This window comes from Dipodomys merriami, unplaced genomic scaffold (assembly GCF_024711535.1).
Source record: "Dipodomys merriami isolate MVZ:Mamm:240054 unplaced genomic scaffold, mDipMer1.0.p SCAF_38, whole genome shotgun sequence".
Taxonomy (NCBI): domain Eukaryota; kingdom Metazoa; phylum Chordata; class Mammalia; order Rodentia; family Heteromyidae; genus Dipodomys; species Dipodomys merriami.
Genome location: NW_027205381.1, coordinates 9,762,643 through 9,786,188, shown reverse-complemented (window position 1 = coordinate 9,786,188; position 23,546 = coordinate 9,762,643). Strand labels below are relative to the sequence as shown.

The 23,546-nt window shown below is 41.1% G+C and overlaps 1 protein-coding gene across 6 annotated transcripts in view; it reads left to right on the top strand.

Annotated features, from left to right (window-relative positions):
* Fat3 (FAT atypical cadherin 3) overlaps positions 1 to 23,546 on the top strand; it is a 694,044-nt gene that overhangs the window by 636,098 nt on the left and 34,400 nt on the right. For all 6 annotated transcript variants that reach the window (XM_069989544.1, XM_069989542.1, XM_069989543.1 and 3 more), the window contains 5 exons: positions 338 to 481; positions 4,750 to 4,947; positions 7,748 to 8,546; positions 18,362 to 18,496; positions 21,538 to 21,695. In XM_069989544.1, the coding sequence (XP_069845645.1) occupies positions 338 to 481; positions 4,750 to 4,947; positions 7,748 to 8,546; positions 18,362 to 18,496; positions 21,538 to 21,695 (1,434 nt within the window). The remainder of the gene's footprint in view (positions 1 to 337; positions 482 to 4,749; positions 4,948 to 7,747; positions 8,547 to 18,361; positions 18,497 to 21,537; positions 21,696 to 23,546) is intronic.

The window sequence follows — 23,546 nt, the reverse complement described above, 5'->3', positions numbered from 1 at the left end:
ACTTGAAGGCAGATAGAACAGAAAAGGATGATACAGAAAATTCTTCTGCCAAAGTTAAGCTAAGTTTCTAAATATAGTTTTCCTTGACTGGAAAAATATGTCCAAGAACAAATAAAATATAAAAGCAGATGATATGATACAACCCCAGAAATATAAAAATGATTGCTGTGTTGAACAAAGGCTGATAGCCAAGGTTCTCACTAGGAGTGGTTACATTCCCTGTGGGATATTTGGCAATGTTTAAAGATACTTAGGGTTGGCACAAACAGGCAGAGGGTAATCATGGCTTCTAGTGGGTAGGAATCAGGTTTATTGTCACCTCTTTTTACCCTGGCAGGTGTCTGGATACTCTCTGCTCATGCAGGCAGTTGATAGTGGTATTCCTGCAATGTCTTCAACTGCGACAGTTAACATCGACATTTCTGATGTGAACGACAACAGCCCACTGTTTACACCTGCCAACTATACTGCTGTGATTCAGGTAAGCAAATCTTGCCTGCCTGGAATGTGTCTGTATACATTCTGATGCCTTCCTTTGTCTTAGTGAATTAGAACTACTAAAACAAAATACCTTAGACTAACTTATGAGCAATGTAAGTTTATTGCTGACAGTTTAACTTCATAATAACTCCACGGTCAAGGCTTTCTCAGATTTTGTGTCTGGTGAGAGCTTGTTTTTCACTTGCTAATAGTCACTTCTAGCTGTATTCTCATACGACAGAAAGAACAAACAAGCTTCTTGGGCCTCTACTAGTAGGACATAAATTCTACCTGAGGCTTTTAATATGATCACATTGGGAATTCGATTTCAACATACGGATTTAGGAAGCACACAAATGTTTACACAGTATTATTATTACTTAATATTGATTTATCCACTCACAGGATAAGTATGAAGAAAGCCTGATCTTTCCACCACAATTGATGTCCAAATATTAATAAGTTATCAGACTGGTTCTTTCAAGTGTTAGATGCTTAAAGAGCCTCACCAGCCCCACACCCACTGAAGAAGGTTCATGCTGGCTGCACTGACCTTGGAACCTGTAAAGTGAGCTATTGAAGGAGCTAAGGATCTGTGAAATTATATGGTTTACCCAAGAGCCCACAGCTGGGTAGTGGCAGAGTTAAGATTTGACTGAGTCTGTCAGATTGAGTCTGTCTTCTGCAAATATACCTAAATACATACATGTATTCTTCCCACAATAAGAACATGTTCTTTTTAATTAACTTTTCAAGCAATTTTGTACTGTTTTAGCAGCAAAGAGAGATTGATATGAACCATCTTATCTGTCAAAAGAAGATTGATTGAGTCTCATGATAGAGCTACAACTCACTACAATTAATCTTCCATAAACAATTTCTTAAGCATTTTAAATTCACATGCTCTTTAAACCTAGATTACAAATATGAATCTTCTCATTTATTTTTATTCATGAGCACACTATAAGACATTGAACTTTCTTCCCAGTATTTCTAGAAACAGCAAGATCAACACTAAGAGGTCAGAATACTGTCAGTGTTTGGGGACAACATAGATTGATGTATGTGTCTTGGGGACCCACAGTTATTACCTTATCCAATGTAGTCTCACAGTTACAGGAATTTCTAGGACTTTGTATGAAGGTACAATTAGAGTGGCCACAGAGAGACAAAGCGTGCACATTTTCCTTTGTATGTAGAAGGCACATTTAGCTTATAAAATTATAAGTAAGGGCTGGGAAGGTGGCTCAGTGGTAGAGCGCTTGCCTTGCATGCATGAGGCCCTGGGTTCGATTCCTCAGCACCACATAAGCAAAAAAGAAAAGAAAAAAGCCGGAAGTGGTACTGTGGCTCAAGTGGTAGAGCGCTAGCCTTGAGCTGAAGAGCTGAGGGACAGTGCCCAGACCCAGAGTTCAGGCCCACAACCGGACCCAAAAAAACAATTATAAGTAAATAAACTGTATGTAAGTGCATACAAATATATTAACTGAAACGGTAGATTCAAGTGAGAACTTCAATAAAATGAATTACCAGGAAGTGGGCATTAGAAACAGGTGGGATGGAATCAAGGGGAAAGGGGGTAGAAAAATGAAGAGGAAAAGGGGGGGGGGGAGAATACAGTCAAGAATTCAATATATATCCTACAAAATTAAGAAGAGTGAGGGAAAGGATGGGTAGGAGAGAGATGGGTAAGAATATTGAAAGGGGTGACATTGATCAAGATACATTGTAGTCAAAAACTGCTTTGTTAAGTGATGACTCTTAAAGATAATAAAATAAATAAAATAAAAAAGATCAAAGTGGCCAGTTTTGAGGGAATCCTTTGGAATTAGATGAATGACTTTGATTATAACCATCTATAGCCAACCCCCTGACCCCAGGGCCTCTGAGCTGGGAAGTGTTTCCTTATCTCTGGACCTCTAGTGGATCTTAATGGGAATCACTTCATGCTTTCACAAACCGTCATCTAGGTTTCCATCTTCTTCTCTCAGATTGTTCATCTCCACTACTGTGGCCCATCAGTGCCTCTGTGTGTTATCCCCAAAACAAAACAGTCCTTCCTTACTTAAAATTCCAAGATTTATTTTGTTTTTGGTGTGTGTGTGTGTGTGTGTGTGTGTGTGTGTGTGTGTGTGTGTGTGTGTGTGTGTGTTGTTATTGTTGTTGTTGTTGTTATTGTGGCTTGAACTCAAGGCCTTGATCTCATGCTTAACTTTTTCTCTCAAAGCTAGCATTTTACCACTTGAGCCACACACTTCCAGCTTTTTTGCTGGTTAATTGGAGACAAAAACATCACAGACTATTTACCTGGGCTACCTTTGAAATGCTATCCTGAGATCTCAGCATCCTGAGTAGCTAGGATTAGAAGTATTAGCCACTGGCACTCAGCTTCAGCATTCAGTTTTATGGCATGTTTCCATTAGCTTCACAAACTGTAGATACTAATGTCAACAGTGAAAGAAGGAGAATCTCATCCCATGAGTCTTGGGTGGGTCCCCTCCCTACAGTCAGGGATTCTCTGTGCAATTTTACTCCCTTCTTGCTCAGATGGTGACCCTGGGCCACACAGCTTCTCAGTCTCTCACTCTCTTCTGTAGAGGAAATAGCCTTCCCAGAAAGAGCAAACAAATCAATAAATCTTCTGTCTCATATGGTGCTGAGTAGCCTGTCCTGCAAAGCACTAAATCTTCACTGGCCTGCTAGGTCCCACAATTAGTTCCAAAGGGAAGTGAGTCTTGAACTTGGTGACCAAGAGGGCACTTCAGAGAATAAAAGGTCTCGAAGGTTCCTTTCCCTTATTCCTTCCAAAATGTATCTCTTATTTTTTTTTCAGTTTAGAAGGACTTCCTTACCCTCACACATGGTTTTCTTTTTTTTTTTTTAATTGTGAAAATACTGTACAGAGGGGTTACAATTACATGGGCAAGATAATGAGTACATTTCTTATCAAGCATTGTAGCCTCCTCCCTTGTTTCCCCTTCCCATCCCATCCTCCCCCCTCCCCCCCACCCAGTCCTCCTCTCCCCCACCCCCCCACCCCCGCCCCGCTACCAAAGTTGTAAAGTTCATTTTTGACATAACGACTCGTATGTCTCATTGTTGCAGTGGGTCCACCTGTATCCCTATTTAAACAATTTGTTTTTCCCCTTCCCCTCCACAAATTGTAACAACATCAAATACAGTGAAAGCAGGGGTTATACCATGAGGGAGGGAAATACAAAGCAACAAAGAAATAATCTTATAAACACACATGCTTTTCGTAAGTCTAATTTAGCACATAAACCCTGAGTGGGCCTCCTCTCTGAGCTACAGGGTATCACAGTCACCACCTATCTAACCCCAACTCACTCATTCCTTCAGCCAATGTCACTAGGAGACCAGGAGAGCTTCCTGGGTGAAGGCTGCCTGGGGTGCAGGCTGTGGTGATGCTGAAGTCCAGTGGAGCGAGGAAAGCAATCCTCGAGCTACTAAAAGATTGCTTCAGGATTTTCAAATGGGGAAGATAATCTTTGACCCAAGGAAGAACCACATCAAGCCTCTATGTTTCCTTTGGGGGGGGGAAGGCAGAGAGTTTTTGCAAAATAATGTTTGGAAATATCCTCCTGGCTTCCAAAGATTCTAATAAATTTAAGGAATTGCTTCCTCCCTTCTTATTCTCAAGTTGAGATATGTGTGGCCTCCATTCTCTCCCTTGGAAAATTACATGGTACAATTATGTTTCAGGGATGAGTTGTAAAAGCCCCCATTTTTCAAACTAGTATTTGCCTCTGTATGTTGACTGAGAAGTAGCCAAGCACAGTCCTTCAAAAATGCCTGATATTGTAAGTTGAGTTACAGCACTGGGCATAATCATATTATGGCAAAGGTAAATGAATGCCTTCCATCTCAACAAGGTGAGAAGAATTCTACCACAGAAAGGCTAGAGAGAACGTATTTCCCCCGAGGTCTTTAGGTAAATACACATCAATGAGAGCCGATGGAGGGCAAGGTACACTCTGCACCATCCTTGGACTTCAGGCCTGTTCCACACAAAACCCTGTGCTCCCACCTGCAGGGTGTTTGTCTCCTGGGATGGTTGGGGCAAGACTAGGCAAGCCTAGATGGAAATCAGGATGTCTGTGGACAACAGAAGACATGATAACATCATAGGGAATCCCTTCTACTGAGACCTTGGCTTTCCAGCATCACATTCTCAGCTGGTAATGATGGGTTTTTAAATGTGCAGAGGTATAATTTTTCTCTTCCTTTTTACTATACTCTATTATGCAGGAAAATAAGCCAGTGGGCACCAGCATCTTGCAGCTGGTGGTGACAGACAGAGACTCCTTTCACAATGGACCTCCCTTCTCATTCTCTATTTTGTCGGGAAATGAAGAAGAAGAGTTCGTGTTGGACACTCATGGAGTCCTTCGGTCAGCAGTAGTCTTCCAGCACACAGAGTCTCCGGAGTATGTGCTGTGTGTCCAGGTATGGTTTGTCCTCTGGGCACATCGGTGTGCCTTTGTCTCTTATGCTTATTTCTTTGCCTTTTAATTGGTTTTTCTTCATGGAGCAACTGTGAAGGAATGTTCCTCTTTTCATCCCAAATTCAATTTCACACTGGTAAAAGTGGCCCGTGTGTGTGTGTGTGTGTGTGTGTGTGTGTGTGTGTGTGTGAAATGGAAGGAAGGGAAACATCACAGATTTGGAAGGACATTCCTGGAAGCTGTGCCTGGCAGATAGTCATAGATCTAAATATACATGTCTGAAAATTCCAGAGGCTCTAATTAGCCCCTGAAGACTTCTTTATACTTAGTATAATTTGCCAATTTCCCCACTTGGGGAAACTATCAGATATAACTGGTAGTGGGATTAAGCTATGCTATGACCTCTGCTTGTCAAGTCATCCCCTAGCAAAGAAGGAGGGGACCAAGATCCTAGGTCCTTGGCAGTCCTGGTATTGGTATTCCTGCAACTTAGCTCCCTACTGTTATTGGTCTTTGTGACAAGAAATAGGCCAGAGAGGCAAAGTAGCAGGTATGCAATAGGCATAAAAAGGAACAAAAAAGAAGATGACACATAATATAACCACGTAGGAACTTCCCATCAGCAAGATTGGGATCCCATCACCAAATTTGAATGCCTTTTCCCACCCACTGGGGCCAAAAAGGGCAACCTAAGGCCATCAGGAACAATGGTGATGCTAACTGTAATTCTGTGTATTTGCATAGCATTGGATTGTCTGTGTTATCTCTCTAGAAAAGTTGGAATTTATCCTACCCCATAAAAATATCTAAATTAGTAACTGCAGGTTAAGACCATGTCTCTCATCTCTCCAATAATAATAATATATAAATGATTTTATATCAATCACAGGGTAGAGACTTGAGGGCCAAGGCAAACTTGCAAGTGTCTTCTCACAGCAATGAATATAATTCTTTGCCCAAATTATCTAATCTTTCTAGTTGTTAGAGAGGAGGTATCATGTCTCAGATGTTGTAATCCCCATAGTGAGCCTTCTCCTCATACACCCTAATATGAAAATGTACCAAGTCCCTGTATCTTCTGCCTCCATAAGGTTCCTGTGTGTATTACTGTGTTCCCTTTACCACTATTTTATTCTCTACTACTTTATATACATGCTGTTACTATAAGAGCCTCCTAGGTGATTTCTCTGGCTTTGCTCAACCCTCTTGAGCTGATCATTTCACTTTGATTGTGTCCTGATAAGCAAACTATAGCCCTTAGGGCAAATCCTACCCTTACCAGCTTGTTTTTGTAAATAAAGTTTTACTGGAACACAGACTCACTCATTCATTTACACATATTCCATGGCTGTTTCTAGGCTGTAAGAACAGAACTGAGTAGTTGACAAGAACTACATAACCCACAAAGCCCAAAATTTTCTCTAGCCCTTAACCAAAAATTGTTGATACCCACCCTGAAATTTAAAAAAAAAAAGTCAGTGCTTCTTTAGAGCTTGAAAACTTAGGGCCTGCTAGTTGGATTCTGGCTCCAGACTTCCATTATTTGGGATATTGTGGTATGTAGGCACATGTCACCCTCCAGTCTTTCTCTGATCACAGGTCCACTGTCACTTTGACCCAGCAGCTTCATGATTTGTGACCCCTAATATTATGGTGGCAAACACTAGTTAATCTGTGTGGTCCAAATTGTCCTCTGAGGTTCTCCATGGCTTGACTTCAAGTTCAATCTCCTGTACCAAACATAACTTCCCCAGGAGGTCTCAGTTTCCATTTAAGTAAAGTGTGTGGTGATGGTATTGATAAAAACAGCAACAGTCCTCTGAACTGTAACAAGCTAAGTATTTCTATTGGTTATACTTGGGTTGAGCACATTACAATCGCTCTTTTAATTCCCACAAGAACCCTGTGAGACAGAAACTACTATTTTGCTCATATTAAGGATAAAAAAAATAGAAGCTCAGAGAAGTGAAGTAACTTCTTCAATGCTAGCTATGGAGTGAATGTCAGAGCTAAGATTCCAGTTCTGTCCTGTCTGATACCAGACACTTGCTCTTACATTGCTTTCTCCAAGTAAGGATGCACATCCCCTAATCCTACCTGACCTGTAGGTCAATAGAGCTCTAGCTCTTTAAACAATTGTTCCATGGATCCATCTGTAGAAATCTGCCCTTCTGAAGCTCCTCACCACTAACTGCTTCCATGTTGCGAGTGACAGGTGCTCACTAAAGGTCCATTGTTAGAGTGTTCCATCAGACCCTACATAAAGAAGGGAAAAAGTAGAAGCTTTTATAAGCTCTCTGTTTTCCCCTTTGGTGTGCCAGTTTTCATTCTAAATCTCATGGTGTTATAATCCCATTGAAATGATGTTGCCTCTTAAATGCTCAGAAAAGTGCCATCTGGTCCAATCAACAGGAAAGAAACCAGCAGAGAACAGATTCCGTCTCCAAGTCAGAATGCTGTTTTATCAGGCTTGCCTGTGGTTTCTGGCCAAAATAAAAGCAGGCCAGCCTGTTGTGAGCATGTTGTATGTTGTAGCATCCCCAGCCTTCTTCCCCATTCACTCCCCCTGGCTTGATTATGTTGACACATTTTATTGTCTATAACAGAGTGTATACATGGAGACTGAAGATGATAAATCACGCCTCTTATTTAAGTGTACAGCCTCAGCATTTTTCAGAATAGTGACATAGGATAGACAAAGAGGCAACCTACTGAAAAGTACATCTATCTTCTTTGGTTTCTTTTTCATGATAGTGGCTGTTTTCTTAATTTCTTGCATCTCTTCCTCTTGGTTACCCTAGGCAAAAGACTCAGGTAAACCACAGCAAGTTTCTCACTCCTATGTTCGAGTGCGGGTCATTGAGGAAAGCACCCACAAGCCCACTGCCATCCCCCTGGAGATTTTCATAGTCACAATGGAGGACGACTTCCCTGGTGGAGTCATTGGGAAGATCCACGCCACAGATCAAGATGTGTATGATGTGCTCACATTTTCCCTGAAGTCAGAGCAGAAGAGCTTGTTCAAAGTGAACAGCCATGATGGGAAAATCATCGCCCTGGGTGGGCTGGACAGTGGCAAGTATGTCCTGAATGTGTCTGTGAGCGACGGCCGCTTCCAGGTCCCCATCGACGTGATTGTACACGTGGAGCAGCTGGGGCATGATATGCTACAGAACACCGTCACCATCCGCTTTGAGAATGTGTCCCCTGAGGACTTCGTGGGGCTGCACATGCATGGGTTCAGGCGCACCCTGCGGAATGCAGTCCTCACCCAGAAGCAGGACAACCTGCACATTATCAGCATCCAGCCAGTGGCAGGCACCAACCAACTGGATATGCTCTTTGCCGTGGAGATGCACAACGGCGAGTTCTACAAACCAGCCTACCTGATCCAGAAGCTGTCCAATGCCAGGCGGCACCTGGAGAATGTGATGCGCATCTCCGCAATCCTGGAGAAGAACTGCTCTGGCCTAGACTGCCAGGAGCAGCACTGTGAGCAAGGCCTATCCCTGGATTCCCATGCACTCATGACCTACAGCACGGCTCGCATCAGCTTTGTGTGTCCACGCTTCTATAGGAACGTGCGTTGTACCTGTAATGGTATGTTAGCATTTCCTCCTATCTCCTGAGACTTTAGGCCTAGGCTGTATACCATCTCTTGTATACATACATCTAGTCACTCAGTAAACTACTGTCCACGCATTATGTGCCCAATAACTATGATGCACACTGGGGTTATAGGAGAGACAAGACAAGCCAATTCTCACTCCCAGGGAGCTTTGGCTTTGTGTGCAGCACAAATAGATAAGCAAGTCTCTGTGACAAGCGGTGTTGGAAGTGCAGAATCCCACAGGAGGGTGTTAGGAGATGAACCTTCTACCTGGAGTGTCCTATACCTTGAGAAAAAAAGTCAGGTAGGACTTCAGGGAGGAGTAGGAGAGTGTGCAGGGAAAAGGCAGCTTGCATGAAGCATAACAGAGACTTAAGAATGGAGGCTGGGGTGGGGGCGGGTGTACACTGAGGACATTGAAAGAGCTTCCCATTTGCTAGAAGGAGATGGTAGTGATGCCAAATAAGACTGGAGAGCAGACCAGTGATCACAGCAGGGCCAAGAACCAAGATGAAGAATATAGAAATTATACCAAGGCACAGGGAGATATTGGCTGGTTTGAAGTGAAAAACTGATGGGATTATCTCTGTCTTTTTCCATGGCCTTCCTAGGGGAATGGATGAGCAGAGCCAGGCCAGGGGCAGGGAAATGAGTTAGGGAGCTGTTGCAGACAGTAAGGGCAGCTCAGTTGGCTCCAGTGAAAAATGAGGGCCAGATGTTTGGAAGCAGTTAAGGAATGGATTCGGTGCTCAGAACTGCAGAGATGGAATGGTTTGTATTTGTTGATGTAACTGTAATCATTGAATCTTGACCTTTGCTAGTCAAAGGCCAGAGCTGTACAGAGTCGCATGCCCAGGTTCAGTGAGAAGAATTGCTTGTTCTTCCTCTTTTCTTCTCTGATCTATAGACCTATAAATTCATTGCACTCTTCTGAGAAAAATTGAACCCAGAGTTTTTCTATCCAGTGGGAACTTGGTCCACAGGGGTGTGGCCAGGGAGAGTCATTTGTATCCCTATAGGTAGCTAGCAGGCAACATCCTGGCAGGAATTTCCTGGTTGCAGTTTGAAGAAAGGATGACCTAGGGAACACAGATCCCTCTTGGAGATTTTGAAAGACCCTCCTGGCAACCCAGAAGACTGGGGCATTTGCCTTGAGGTAGGTGTCCAGTGACTTCCATTTGCACTGTTATCACAGAGTCAGTGCTGGCTGGACTTGGGGAATATGTAAATTAGCTATGAAGTAACTCAGAGCATACATGCCAGGTGAGATTGAGCTCTGGCAGATGTCAGCAGCATGCAGAATTTATGTATGCCAGCTGTCCAGATCTTGCCTAGACGCTCTTTGCAGGCAAACTGATTTATGTATCCAAGCTCTGCTAGGCCTTTCTGCAGTGATTAACAGCAGGGTTCAAAGGGGGGTTCAGGACAGGAAAGACATCTGAGAAACTGTACTGGCTAATTAATCTTTGTACCCACAGTCAGAGTGGAAGAAAAATCTATTAAGAAGGCAGTGTACTAGACACTAAAGATTTGGAGTGATAATCATGCACTTTCTGCCCTATTTGTTGGCTATGGCAAAGCAAGCTTGCCAGCACCTACTTACTATAGCACTGGCACAATAAGTGATGGAGAATAGAAAGCATAGTTTCTTCTGCAGCCTGAAAGAAGCCTCTGGAATTTGTACACAGAGTATTTATTTGCTGCATCTCTGCATGGATGCAAATTCATATTTTTTCTTTTATTTTTGTGCCAATATAGAACTTGAACTCAGGGACAAGGCATTGTTCCTGTGCTTTTTTTTTATCAAGGTTTGAGCCACAGATCCACTTCTGCGTTTGTTTGGTATTTAATTGAAGATAAGAGTCTCACAGACTTTTCTGCACAGCTGGCTTTGAACTGTGATCCTCAGATCACAGCTTCCAAGTAGCTAGGATTACAGGCATGAGCCACTGGCACCTGCTCATGTATTTATTTTAAATATGGATTTAAAAGAGCAATTTAAATTTAAAAGAGCTGAATGTGAAAGGGCTTTCTGATCAGTTTATATGAGACATGAACGTTTCAAATATAATATTTCCATGGTGATAGCCCTTCCCACAATTTCTGTAGTATCCATAAAGTTTTTTATTCCTAGTAAACCTAAAATACCAGAACTTTTTTGTGGTGCACCCCCTAGAGAGACTAGGGAGACTTCTGAGTTTGAAAAGAAAGATTTCTTCAATGACAGGTCTATGAATGGTTAGTTCCAGCTCTTAGCTTCTTCTCACCTTCAAGTCCTTCTTCTAATTAAACTATAACATAAGATCTAGAATTTGGTAGTAAAAGGAGTTCAAAATGTCATCCAGCCAAAAGCATCTTCAGCAGGTGATATACTAATGTTCACCATGGTAGGTGGACATCTTACCCAAGGTCCTAGCACTGGTAGAGAGGCATGTTGAGTTAGTATACAGAATCTATGCTGATTTTCTTGGTCCCTATTTTATTGTCTGATGCTATGATTTGAATCTACAACTGTTTCCTTCAGCCTCATGTGTTGAAACTTGATTGTCAGCTCATGGCCTTTGAGGGGTAATTGGATCACAAGAGTTCTAGTTTAATCAGTGGATTTTTCATTCTTAATAAAGTCATAGCTGAATGGGCTGTTAAGAGTTGCAGCCTAATTGGAGAAACAAGGAGCACACCTTCCAGGGTGAATCTTGTCCCTGGACCTTCCTTCTCTCTGTCTCTGCTTCCTGGCTGCTATAAAATAAGCAACTCTGCTTTACAATGCCCTTCTCCCACGATGTTGTGTCTTACCCGGAGTCATGGATGCAGATGAACATGGCTTGAGATATTTGAGAGCCAAAATAAAAATTTTCCATTTGTGCCAGTACTGGCACCTGAACTCAGCACCTTTGGCTTCACTCATGCCTGGCATGAGGCACAGACCTACTTCTAGCTTTTTGGTGGCTAATTAGAGAGAGGAGTCTCAAGGTTCTTCCCAGTCTGCCTTCCAACAATGATCCTCTGAACTTTTGCTTCTTGAGTAGCTAGGAAAACAGGTGTAAGCCACAGGCACCCAGCAAAATCTTTCCTTCTTGAAATTGATTTGCTCAGGTATTTTGTCACAGTGACTAATATCTGCATCTGATTACAAGGCGTCCTCCTTTAAAAATGTGTCAGCACCTCAGAAATCTCACTGCAAGGTAAAGAAGAAAGAATATCACTCGAATTCAGGTGGCAAGCTCTTAGCTGTAATAATAGTATTCCTCATCTTTTCCAAAGTTTCCTTTTAAAATAAGTACAATAAAGAATTGTTAGGGTTAGCTGTTAGTACTTTTAGGCATCTCCTCAGTTTTTACTTCTCTCCCCCAAACTCATATAACTGGTATTGATTGCTCATCTGTTTATCCTAGGAGGCAGACAGATTCATCAAACGGGTTTCCCACCTCTTGGTGGGATACTTAACATGGAATTGAGGTAGTTATCCATTCAGGGCTGTGTAGTAATGTTGAAACAGAGCTGATCTCCAGTCATTTATTCTCTTCTCAACTTCCAGCTCATCTTCTCATGAAGATTTTTAGTCCAATTATCATCATTAGCAACTTGAACCAAAATGCTGAGTTGTGCTAACAAAATTAAAGCAGACTTGGAATTTAGTGCCAACTAAGCTCGTTAAATTCCATCCACCACCAGCATCACAGCATTCCATTTGAACAGAACTCAAGAGATGCAAACTTCTGTGTCACAGGGTCTCATATCCATGAGAGCTTGCACCTGAGCTGCAATCCACCTGCTTTAGGCTTTCTGTCATTGCTGGGATCGCAGGTGCACACTATGGCGGAACCCCAGTTTTCCAGTTTTGCACCACTGTACCCCAGCTATCAGAAAGCTTCTTAACAACTTTTTCCCAAGCCAGTCCTCAAACCTCAGTCTTCCTGTTTTCAGCCTTCCAAGCAGCTAAGATTACTTGTGTGAGCCAAGAGAGCTCTCACCTGACCACTTTCCTCAAAGTATTTCTCATTGTGCCTTACTAACTCTGCACAGATTTGGAGGGAAGTTGAAAATCATCCAGCTTAGTTTCCCATCCATTGCTGACATCCTGTTTACTGTATTTCTGGCCCAGAAATTTGACTAAGGATCAAGCATTAATTCCAGGTCTCACATGACAGCACTGATAAAAAAAATCTTCTGCCTTATATATCACTGCATTAAAATTTATCTTCTTATAACATCACACAACAGCATCCTTTACAGTCACAAGGAACCTGACTTCTCCACGCCCTGCTCTCCAGAGAGCTGATGATAGTTGTTATGAGGCCTTGAATCCTTTTCCTAGCCAACTACCAGAGTTTCCTTTGCACCTTACCTTATGTGTTATGAAGACATATAGGTGGCTTCATGAGAACACAGAGGAGGAATAAAGCAGGGAGTCATCAGTTCTACTAGGAGTAGTCCAGGAAAGGCATTGCAAACAATACACTTGTAGCAATGGGTCTTTGTCTAGTGGGGGGATACATTTTGAGCAAAGAAAGTAATAAAGAAGTTTGAGTATCATTAGATTTGTTCATTCACTCAACCTTTAGTCAAGTTCCATGTTACAGCAGGCTCTGGGTAAATTCATAGGCAAGGAGACTGGTGTGGGTCTCCTCCCCCTAGTATATGGAAGAGTATCATGGCCTCCAGCAGATGAAAGAGCTTGAGTAGGTCTGGATGAGAAAGAATCAGAACTGTTTTGGAAGGAATCAGGGAAAGAGGCCATCATAATGCACTTCTAAAGAGAGAATAAGTGAAACTGTTAATACTCCTTGGAGGCAGTATGAGATTTCAAAATGGGCCTTGATGAGTTTTTTAAAAGGAGAAAAAAATTCTGAAATCAGGCCTGCTCTTGGGCTGGGGTTTACTACTGTTCATTACCTGAGAAGAATGCTAATAGTATCCATCATGATGGGATTTGTTTTTTGTGTGATTTTTGTTTTTTGTTTTTGTGTACATGTATGTGCCAGCATTGGGCTTGAACTCAGGGCATCAGCTCTGGCATAGCTTTTCATCTACCACTTGAGCCACATCTCCACTTCCAAATTTTTGGTAGTTAATTGGAAATCAGAATCTTTCCTGCTGGCTTCAACCCATGATTCTCAGATCTCAGCCTCCTGAGTAGTTAGGATGATAGACATAAACCCCCAATGCCTGGCTTTCACTATGGTTCTGAGTCCCCTTCAGTGTTGTCCTTGAATGCTGAGAGAGTTCTATCCACAGTCCAGAAGGTTTTATTTTCCCTTCACCAGGGATGTGTCTCTGCAGATCTCTCATCTCCAGCCATGTGAATCCCAAAGTGCCAGGTGGGAGAGGGCTGGCACTGCTTCGCAATGTGAATATTCAGTGGACCCCAAGCCAAGAGGTCTGGAATGAAACTGCACTCAGCCTTTAGTGAAATCATATATAAAAACTGGCCAGGTCAGGTTAACAGTGTTCTGGGAGAGTCTTTGCTTCTGGGAGAACCACAGTAGAGCACTGCAGAGCTGAGAGTTTGGGTGAATGTATTTAAAACTTCTTACAGGCTATGAATTAAGAAGGCAGCTCCTTGACTTATGTGGCATTAACCAGTGCAGGGCATACTGACAAAGCACGAGTCCTGGGTGTGGGATGTGTACAGTTAGTTATTGGATTCTTCAATGTAATGAGGCTGTGACATAAATCAAGAAGTTGAGTCTGCTCCAAGTGGCAGCATAATAATCATTGCTAGATGCTGATGTATTGGGCCAATGGCATAGACATGATCTAGGGGATTGTGAGGATGCTGTGGAGATGAAGAGAATCATAAATATGCTAGTGAGACCCTTCTAAAACTTCAACAGGACTACCCTTCTCTTTGCACACCCCCAAATGCTGAAGCTTCTCCTCAAATGGGTCATCTATTGTCAGTGTTATAAAAAAAGATCTAAATTTCCTCCCCAAACAAACCTTCAGAAGATAGAAAACCTTGTTTCAGATAAATCTGTGCATATTCCTCCTGGTGCAGAGGCTATGGGTAAAGGCTATGGTGGTGCAGATACTCAGTCACGCATGCCCTGCCATGCTGATGGGTAAAAGGCTCCAAGCCTAATTTTATGTCTCCACAAATCACCGTACACATTACAAATCTGATTCTAAGAGGACAATGAACGAGTTACACATGCAGTCAGATCTTTGCTGTGCTGCCAAGCCAAGTTAGTGGTTACAACTTTAATATCTCATTCGAGTTTTTTTCTTTACAAATGGCTTTCATCAACACCTGATATGATATTCATGATATTCATGATCCATTAATATTCATGATGAAGAATCATCATTCTTATTTTCCTAAACAAACAAACAAAAAAGCCAAGACTCAGAAGAGCCAAGAAATATGTTCAAGGCTACAGTGCACAAATCAAATAATGAGCGAGGGCCATATTCCAGATCTTTAGTTTATCTCTTTTATAATATTTTTGATTGTAAAGATACTATACAGAGGGGTTGCAGTTACATGAGTAAGATAATGAGTACATTTCCCATGGAGCATTGTTACTCCCTCCTTTGTTTTTCCCCTACACTCCCTTTCCTCCCAACCTTCTCAACTCCTCCCTCCCTCCCCGCAAAGTTGTAAAGTTCTTTTTCAACATAGTGTCTTGTATATCTCATTATTACAATGGGTCTTAAGTTAGTACTCTTTCCTATACTATACCACCTTCCCTTAGGGGCCTGGGAATGGGGAATAGAGTTTAGTCTGCTTGTCTTTAGTTTTCACCGGTATTAAAAAGGTCTTGTTCTGCCCTGGCATACAGTAAATGGTGTTGTTTGGATTGATAAAGTAGCACATCTCCTTTTGTACATTCTCTGGAACAAACTGATGTATGCTTAGAAGAGTGTGGAGCCTGCAGGTCCATGAGCCTCCTCTCCCCAAGCTGTCACTGAACACAGCACAAGTTCATTAAACCCAGATTACTTCATGACAGTTAATAAGATAAACTTCCTCCCAGAAGCCAACAGGAGTTAACAGTGTCAGCTCTTAACTGGTACTCAGGGGCTGACAGGGTACCTTCTGACACTAGAGGGAGGGTTTTTAAGGCTCTTAGCAATAATATGTGTATACAGGTATCCCTGACAAGCGATGATATAAATAGGTGGGTTCTAAACTCTAATTAACTAATTAGCATCCATACAGAATTTGACTGGAAAAAGGCTCACCCCAAAATTATCTTCTGGGCCCACCTGAGATCCTTAGGGATCTATGACAATTTTCAGTGTTGCCAAGTCCCTATGATAACATGTATTTCAAAGATATCTAATTTCATATGATAGTTTATAGAGAGGAAAAGATTGCAATGATTGCAATGTTGAGTATGGAGAATATTTGGCTTTTGTGAAACTCATTTTTCAATAACTTGGCAAGTTTTTACTTCAGTTTGTGGTCTTGAACACACCTGCCCTCAGCTCAGAGAATGTTGAAGCTATCCTACTTTTGAAGCCTGAACTGCCTTTGTACTTCCTGGAGCCCTAGAGAGAGAGAGCTGGGGCTAGAGCAGCAACAGAGGCAACTGCCTCCATAAGTCTGGCTGAGCACAGCCCAGGCTACAACTCAGGGGAAGCCCCGAAGGGTTTTAAAGCATCAAAATACAATTCCCTGTAAAACAAACAAACAGAGAAAAAGCACCTGTCCTCTTACTCCTAAAAAGTCTATTAAAAACAACAACAACAAAAGAACAAAAGTCATTGGCTAATAAGATAATATTTAAGTGTACAGTTCTAATACTTCTATTGATATTGTTAATTTTAGAATGTACTTGTCATGCTAGTTATATTAATTTTTTAACATATCACAGAGTTGCATTTTTACAGGGGGAGTTGAATCTAGCATAAACTATTCATTAATGACTGTGACTTAATTACACGGGTTGATGTGCATTAATTATATATGGAAAAGAAGAAGAAGAGCTGAATCCAGTTGCTGGTATAAGTGGTGTGTGCTTGAATCCAAATGTCAGAGGTTTGGGTGGTCAGGTGAAAAGCTCTGGTTGACCCAGTCTTCTTACTCAAACATTCTCATCCTATAAGCCTGAATAAAAACCTTTTCTTCCTTAGGAAGATATATGATGTACTCTCAAGACAAAGAAGTGTTCTTTTCTGGACTTCCCTAGTACTCACTTGGCTCTGTGAAAGTGGGCTGTTATTCATATGTGGTATTCGTGTGTTTGTATGTTTGTACCATTTCTTGTCACATATGCAGGTCTTTCTCCTCATTGGATTTAACCAATTACTTTATTGAATTAATATTTTTCATTTTTGTTGAATGCATGATTTCAAGAAACTACTTTTTTGTTGAATGAATATGCTTTAAGTTATTTTAAAAACTGGCTCTCAGAGCTTCTTAAAGTGGATTATGAGGTGGTCAGACAGCTGTTTTAAGTTCCATGAATATTGATGAAGATGTGACAGGAATAAAGATCTGGAGGAAAGAAAATGGGGAAAAAATGTATTTCAGGGAGCTTGGATCTTCTAAAACCATTTGTGAAGATCACTTTAAATTTTCAGTTTGAGAAATGCCTTCATCTTCTAACGACTTTGAAAGCTGGATCCGTGCCAAAAGTACCTTTTACAACAGAACTTGAAACCAGTGGAAAATAGGATTTATGAATTCTGAGTTTGCTTGTGCTTCTTATATTGCTCCTTTTGAGAATTAGAGTTCTGAAAATGTTTGTATGTAGTTAGTATTACGTTTCTGTTTCGCCCAGACAAAAAATTGATGGTGTTATGGGATGATTTGCTTACTAAATGAGAAGAGCCCTGGTGTCAGGGAATGTGCTAATGGGCCAGCAGCCCTGTCCAGGGAAGGAGACAGGCACTCGAGTCCAGTGAGTTGTGGCTTCTCAGGAAAGGGACAGACTCTGGAGCTGATGCCATTCCATGTAGGAAATAATTATTTCAATTGTGAGCTATTTTTAATTGGAGTCTTTCTTTGTAGAGTCCTTTTACCATGTAAACCCTGGCCATACTGAATGGATCCTAATTACACTCAAAACACCCAGGATCTTTGAAAAGAGCCCTTCCTTCAGTGGACCTCTGTCTGCCTCCATCACAACTCACGTGGGGCCTGAATTCTGCCTTAATCACTTCATCTGCTTCCCAGGATTCCCCTTCTGTGAGATTAACCTTTCATCTTACTGGGTTGTGATCATCAGACAGTTAAAAATGAAACCTTCCATTGCCCAACATAATTCTATTTTTGAGAGCTGATCAGACATACTTGTAGCTAACCAATAAAATAGCACGTAGCAAGCGGGATTAGGAAGCAATGTGTTGTGCTTGTACCATTTAAAATTAGTCACACTTGTCTTTAGGGCTGCCTTTTTTTTTATTTCCCCCTCTCAGGATCAGCAGATAACATCTTCTACACTCTCCCCCTTGAGATTTTCAGGGCAGACATGATGGTCCAAATCCAAACTCAAGGGATACAGGGAAAAGACCACCAAGATGTGGGGCCTGTATCCCAGCAAATAGTAGAAACTTGACATGGTAATCTTTCTTCAGCTATAATTGGTCTAAGAGTAACGTGTGCATATTTTAGCTGAAAAGCAGAGCTGTTTTCTTTTTGCACCTAACATGGTTTGTGTGGGCAGTGAAATTACAGCAGATCGAGATATGTGTGGTGAGCTTGCATACAGGGTGAAGCCCAACGGGGTGCCCCTGCTAGTGGACAGCCATTTTGTTTCAGCTCAGAACCAGCTCATGAAACATTCGTGTATTCCCTGAAATGTGGGGGGAAACATTTTATGTACTGATCATTTGTACTCCCCCTTTCTGACAGGAGGAGTATGCCCAGGGTCCAACGATCCTTGTGTGGAGAAGCCATGTCCGGGAGATATGCAGTGTGTAGGATACGAAGCCAGCAGGAGACCGTTCCTCTGCCAGTGCCCACCAGGAAAGCTTGGAGAATGCTCAGGTGCAGAATGGATGGGATGATCAGGGTCTAATTTTGTACTTTTGAAATACATGCCCTTCAAGAAGACAATGCTGTCTGTACACAGCACTTTCCTTCAGGATAGAGCATAGCTAAGATTCACTCTCACATTTCTTGGGGACTGGTCACCTCTGTAGTCTGTGTTGAGGAAACATGCAAAGATGAGACTCCTTAGACAAATGGCGACCATAACATGTGTTCTCAGCTGTGCCACACAGCTGTTAGGAGTGTGGCATTATGGAAAATAGAGACTGTTGGGTGGACAGAGGAGACAAAGTATGTGTGACATGGATAACCACAAAACAGAGGTCAACAGTGGTAGGACTAAGGCAGTCTCATTGACTTTCCATGGAGTAAACCCAGCCAAAACACCCAAGTAAGCCAGAGCTCTGCTGGAAATGGACAGCTAGCTACATGTGTCAAAATGAAACATGCTTTTCACTGCATCATATAGAAAAAAAATAGAGTACTTATTTTAATTCCAATAACCTCCTGATCTTCCATCAAATTCAAGACTTCTTTAAATTCATGTACACTCTACCCATTTGCTATAATAATAGTATTATTCATTTTGGGGGGGTACCAGTAGAATCCTCTTTTTTTGATAACATCTGTTTCAAGTACAGTTGTGCTGGTACTAGTTTCAAAATCCAAGAAATATTTATTAGTAATGATAATAATAATAATTATAGTGTGGATCAAAAATACATGTGACTTGTATGTGCAAGGCACTTTACTAAAGTAAGATTTAGAAATTCAGCCTTTGCAATGAGAAGTACTGTTCCTGAAAATGCAAATAAAACCGTGAAGCAAAGGAGAAACAAGATGCTTGCCTAAGTCGTCAAAAGATTTAGACTTAGTTCAAACCATGCCCTTAATATATGATATGCGCACAATAGATGAATGTATAGGTAATCATAAAACCAAGTTCTGCAGCATCTGGTATTACTTTCTGCCAATCTCCATCTCTTTTCTATAGAAAACATTTTAAATTGTCCAAGATTGTCACCCATTTGGAATTCCTGTGCTTTCAATCTTTTATTCTAGTGAGGCTATTACTTTATGTGCTGAAACATAAAGTAAGAAATAAAGATGGTAAACTAAGAATTCAATAATGAGGATGGACCACACAGTCTAGGAAGGGTCACTGTGTAGTTAATGGTCAGAAAGCAGACTAGAGCTTGGTCTCATATGAATTTATAACTGTTATCTTTTTCAACACTTGTAAAAATGACATAAGTCGGCTATTATGTTAGGACACTTGAAGAACATGGACATTCTTTAATAATGGTTTTGTTGTTGTCCATTGTTTTATGGGATTGAAAGTTCCAGAATGCCTCAGTGATGCTGACCCAAGGTAGAGATGCAAAAGTGCTCTTCTGTTTTGCTTTTTTTCTTTTTGACAGTGCTGGGGTCTGAACTACTGGCTGGCACCCTCGCATGGAGAGTAGGAAATGTCTTTCTCCATTTTTTCCTTTTATACATTTTTATTGTTATTGGAAAGGTGATATACAGAGGGATTACAGTTACAAAAGTCAGATAATGAATACATTTCTTTTGTATAAGTTTTTTATTATGAAAATACTGTACAGAGGAGTTACAATTACATGAGCAAGGTAATGAGTAGATTTCTTATCAAGCATTGTTGCCTCCTCTTTGTTTTTCCCCTACCATCCCTTTCCTCCCATCTCCACAACTACACTCCCCACCCCATTCACCTAAATTGTAAAGTTCTTTTTTCGACATAGCATCTTGTACATCTCATTGTTGCATCTGTATCTCTATTTAAACTATTTGTTTTTTCCCATCCCCTCCCCAAATTTTACCAACATCAAATACAGTGAAAACAGGGGCTATACCGTGGGGGAGGGACATACAAAGCAACAAAAAAAATCACATGGTATAAATACATTAGAAACAATAGCAAGCAAGAAAAAAACACTTGTGTCCCTATTATGGGGCTCATTTTGTTTAACATCATCTTATCTGATGTTCTCTGCTTGTCCCAGACATATACTAGTTATTACAAATAAGGGAAACCATAGAACCTATGTTTCTGTGGTCCTGGCATACTTAATATAATTTTTTCCAAGTCTTTCCATTTCCTAACAAATGGGGCAATGTCATTCTTTCTGATGGAGGCATAGAATTCCATTGTGTATATATACCACATTTTCTTGATCCTTTCAGCTACCGAGAAGCACCTGGGTTGGTTCCATATCTTAGCTATGGAAAATAATGCTGCAACAAACATAGTCGTGCTGATAGCTTTAGTATGGTCTTGTTTGTGATCGTTTGGGTAAATTCCCAAAAGTGGGATTGCTGGATCATAGGGGAGCTCTATGTGGAGTCTTTTAAGGAATCTCCATTCTACTTTCCAAAGCGGTTGAACAAGTTTACACTCCCACCAACAATGCAGTAAGGTTTCCTTCTGTCCATATCCCCTCAAGCCTCTGTTGTTATTAGAGATCTTGATTAGTCATTCTAACTGGGGTGAAGTGGAATCTCAATGTTGTTTTGATTTGCATTTCTTTTATGGTTAGAGAGGATGAGCATTTCTTTATGTGTCCATTGGCCATTCTTATTTCCTCTTTACTTTTACCCTGTTATACCAAAATACATGCTTGCTAAACTTTTTCTATAATGGGAGGTAAGAATCTACTGATACTTAAAAAAATACAAATAATAGAATTTACATGGGAAATTAAGAGTTTTATGGTAATTGTCAGTACACACACACACATTGACCAGTGTGTATTTGTGCACATTCATATGTGTGTGTGTGTGTGTGTGTGTGTGTGTGTGTGTGTGTGTATACATGCAACTGGCTTTTACTTTTAAGTTAAGAATGTGACATGAAATGGAAAACTACTCTTTAAATATAACTGGTTTTTCCTCAATGCATTCCATAACTTCCCATGGTCTTGAATCAATTTGCTTAGTGGTTGTTGGGTGATTTCATGTGTCCCTGCTCATTTCTAGATGTTAAGAGAACCTATGTCTTCTTGGAATGGTCTTTCCAGGGCACACTTCCCTCAGCTTCGCGGGAAACAGTTACATCAAGTACCGACTTTCTGAAGACAGCAAAGAAGAGGACTTTAAGCTAGCTCTGCGTCTGAGAACCCTACAAAGCAATGGGATTATCATGTACACCCAAGCAAACCCCTGCATAATCCTGAAGGTATGCACACTCCACTGGCTTTTCCCTATAGTCCGTTTTTATGCGAATTTTCTGGCTCTTGGGCAGGGGCTACTGGAGTCATTTTGGCTTTGAACAGACTTGACAGTGAAGAGTGGGGCGGCAGCAAAACCAGAAGTGGGCGATGCCTCCCTTTCCTCGTAGAGACTGAGCAGTCCCCTCTAAAGCAGGTTCAAAGACTTGCCTCTTTTGAGCTATAATCATTCAACAGGTCCTTAGAAAGCATCTCCTAACACTTCCCCGAGGTGATCCTTTACCAGGCTCCACCTGATCCTCACCCACACAGCTCTAACCTTTCTCTCTGAGGTCAGTAAGTAAATTGGAGATGTATAGAGGACACAGCATATCCTATCATGACCCAAGTAACACAATTTTTAAATTATTTCCCCACTTCAAAACCCTTCCTCACACAGTCAGATTTCTCTTAGAACAAATCTGACATCTTAACACAGCTTCTAGTGCTTCACAAAAACCTCAGCATAATTGTGAACTGCTTTATTGGCACCTCTTTATTTTAAATTCACTAGAAGTTTGTTATATATTAAAATTTCCATTTGATAACAGCAAGAAAATAACAGCAAGCCAGGTAGGGTAGCTCATGCCTATAATCCCAGCTAGTAAGATGGAGGAGGAGGTGTGTTAAATGCCAGCCTTGTCAAAGATGGTAAGGCTCATTCTCAAAACCAAAACATACACCAAAGGTCTGTGGTGTTGCTCAAGCGGTAGAACAACAAAAGTACCACCCAAAAAAAAAGGAAAAGACAGTTTAAGTCATTTATCCAAGGTTGCACAACTAACAAGTATCAAGGTCACCACTCACTCTCCAGTGACTCCTTGCATGCTGTCAATCCCCATGCAACCATCACCCTCCACCTTGTCACAACTGATTTTGTCAAAAAATCACACTTGGAGCATTTAGAAGCTTGATTCAGCTCCTGAGTGAGGTGAAAGGTATGGCAGCTGAGACTCTTACGGCTGATGCTATTCCCATGGGGTCACGGTTTGAGCTGACTGCAAAGTAGAAAATGCCCTCCACATGAACATTCTCCAAATTGGAAATCTATCTTTTGCCCAAGGTTTAGCTTAGCTAGGATTTTTCTAGCTTTTCTCCTTTTATTGTTTGATATACCATATCTAAGTAGAACAGATGGCCAAGCCCTTGACATGAAAACCAGGTGAGAAAGGAGGAAATACGGAGACCGTTCAATGCCAGTGGTTTCTCTCAACTGTTACAGACTTTAACTCACCCACTTAGAGACCAGAGGGATGAGCAGAAAATCAGGGTTTAAAAGTGGACTCATTTTTATGTGGACTCTCCCATTATCTGTATGTACTTCATTCTGAGAATCATTTCAGCTGGGGAGTGAAAAAACAAGGTTTTAAAAGAAAGTAAGAGAAGCTCTGTGGAGAACAGTAGGTTTGAAATAGATGGTACTCTTTGGGTTAGTAAAGCATATTTAGCCTGCTGAATTTTATTTAGTAACTGTAAATTCATAAGAAAAGAACAAATTTTATTAGAGTATAAAAGTCTGAGGAACACCTTACAAATACGCAGTTGTTTTAATAAACAAAAACGTTTTCCTTCCTAAATGTAAACATCCAGTAAATAAAACATACATAATATTCCAGATATAGCAAAACCAGTACTTCACTTATGAAAGGTGTATTTTGGTATATTTAGTGGTAAGGGTGGTTATTTGTCTTAATACAAAAGTACTGCAGCAATAGTGAAAATATTATAACCTAAAATAATTCTCCATGTCACATGGGTGATGTGCCTTTCAGTTAGTTTTGGGATACTTTTAGAAGAAGACTATAATAATCTTTGACGAG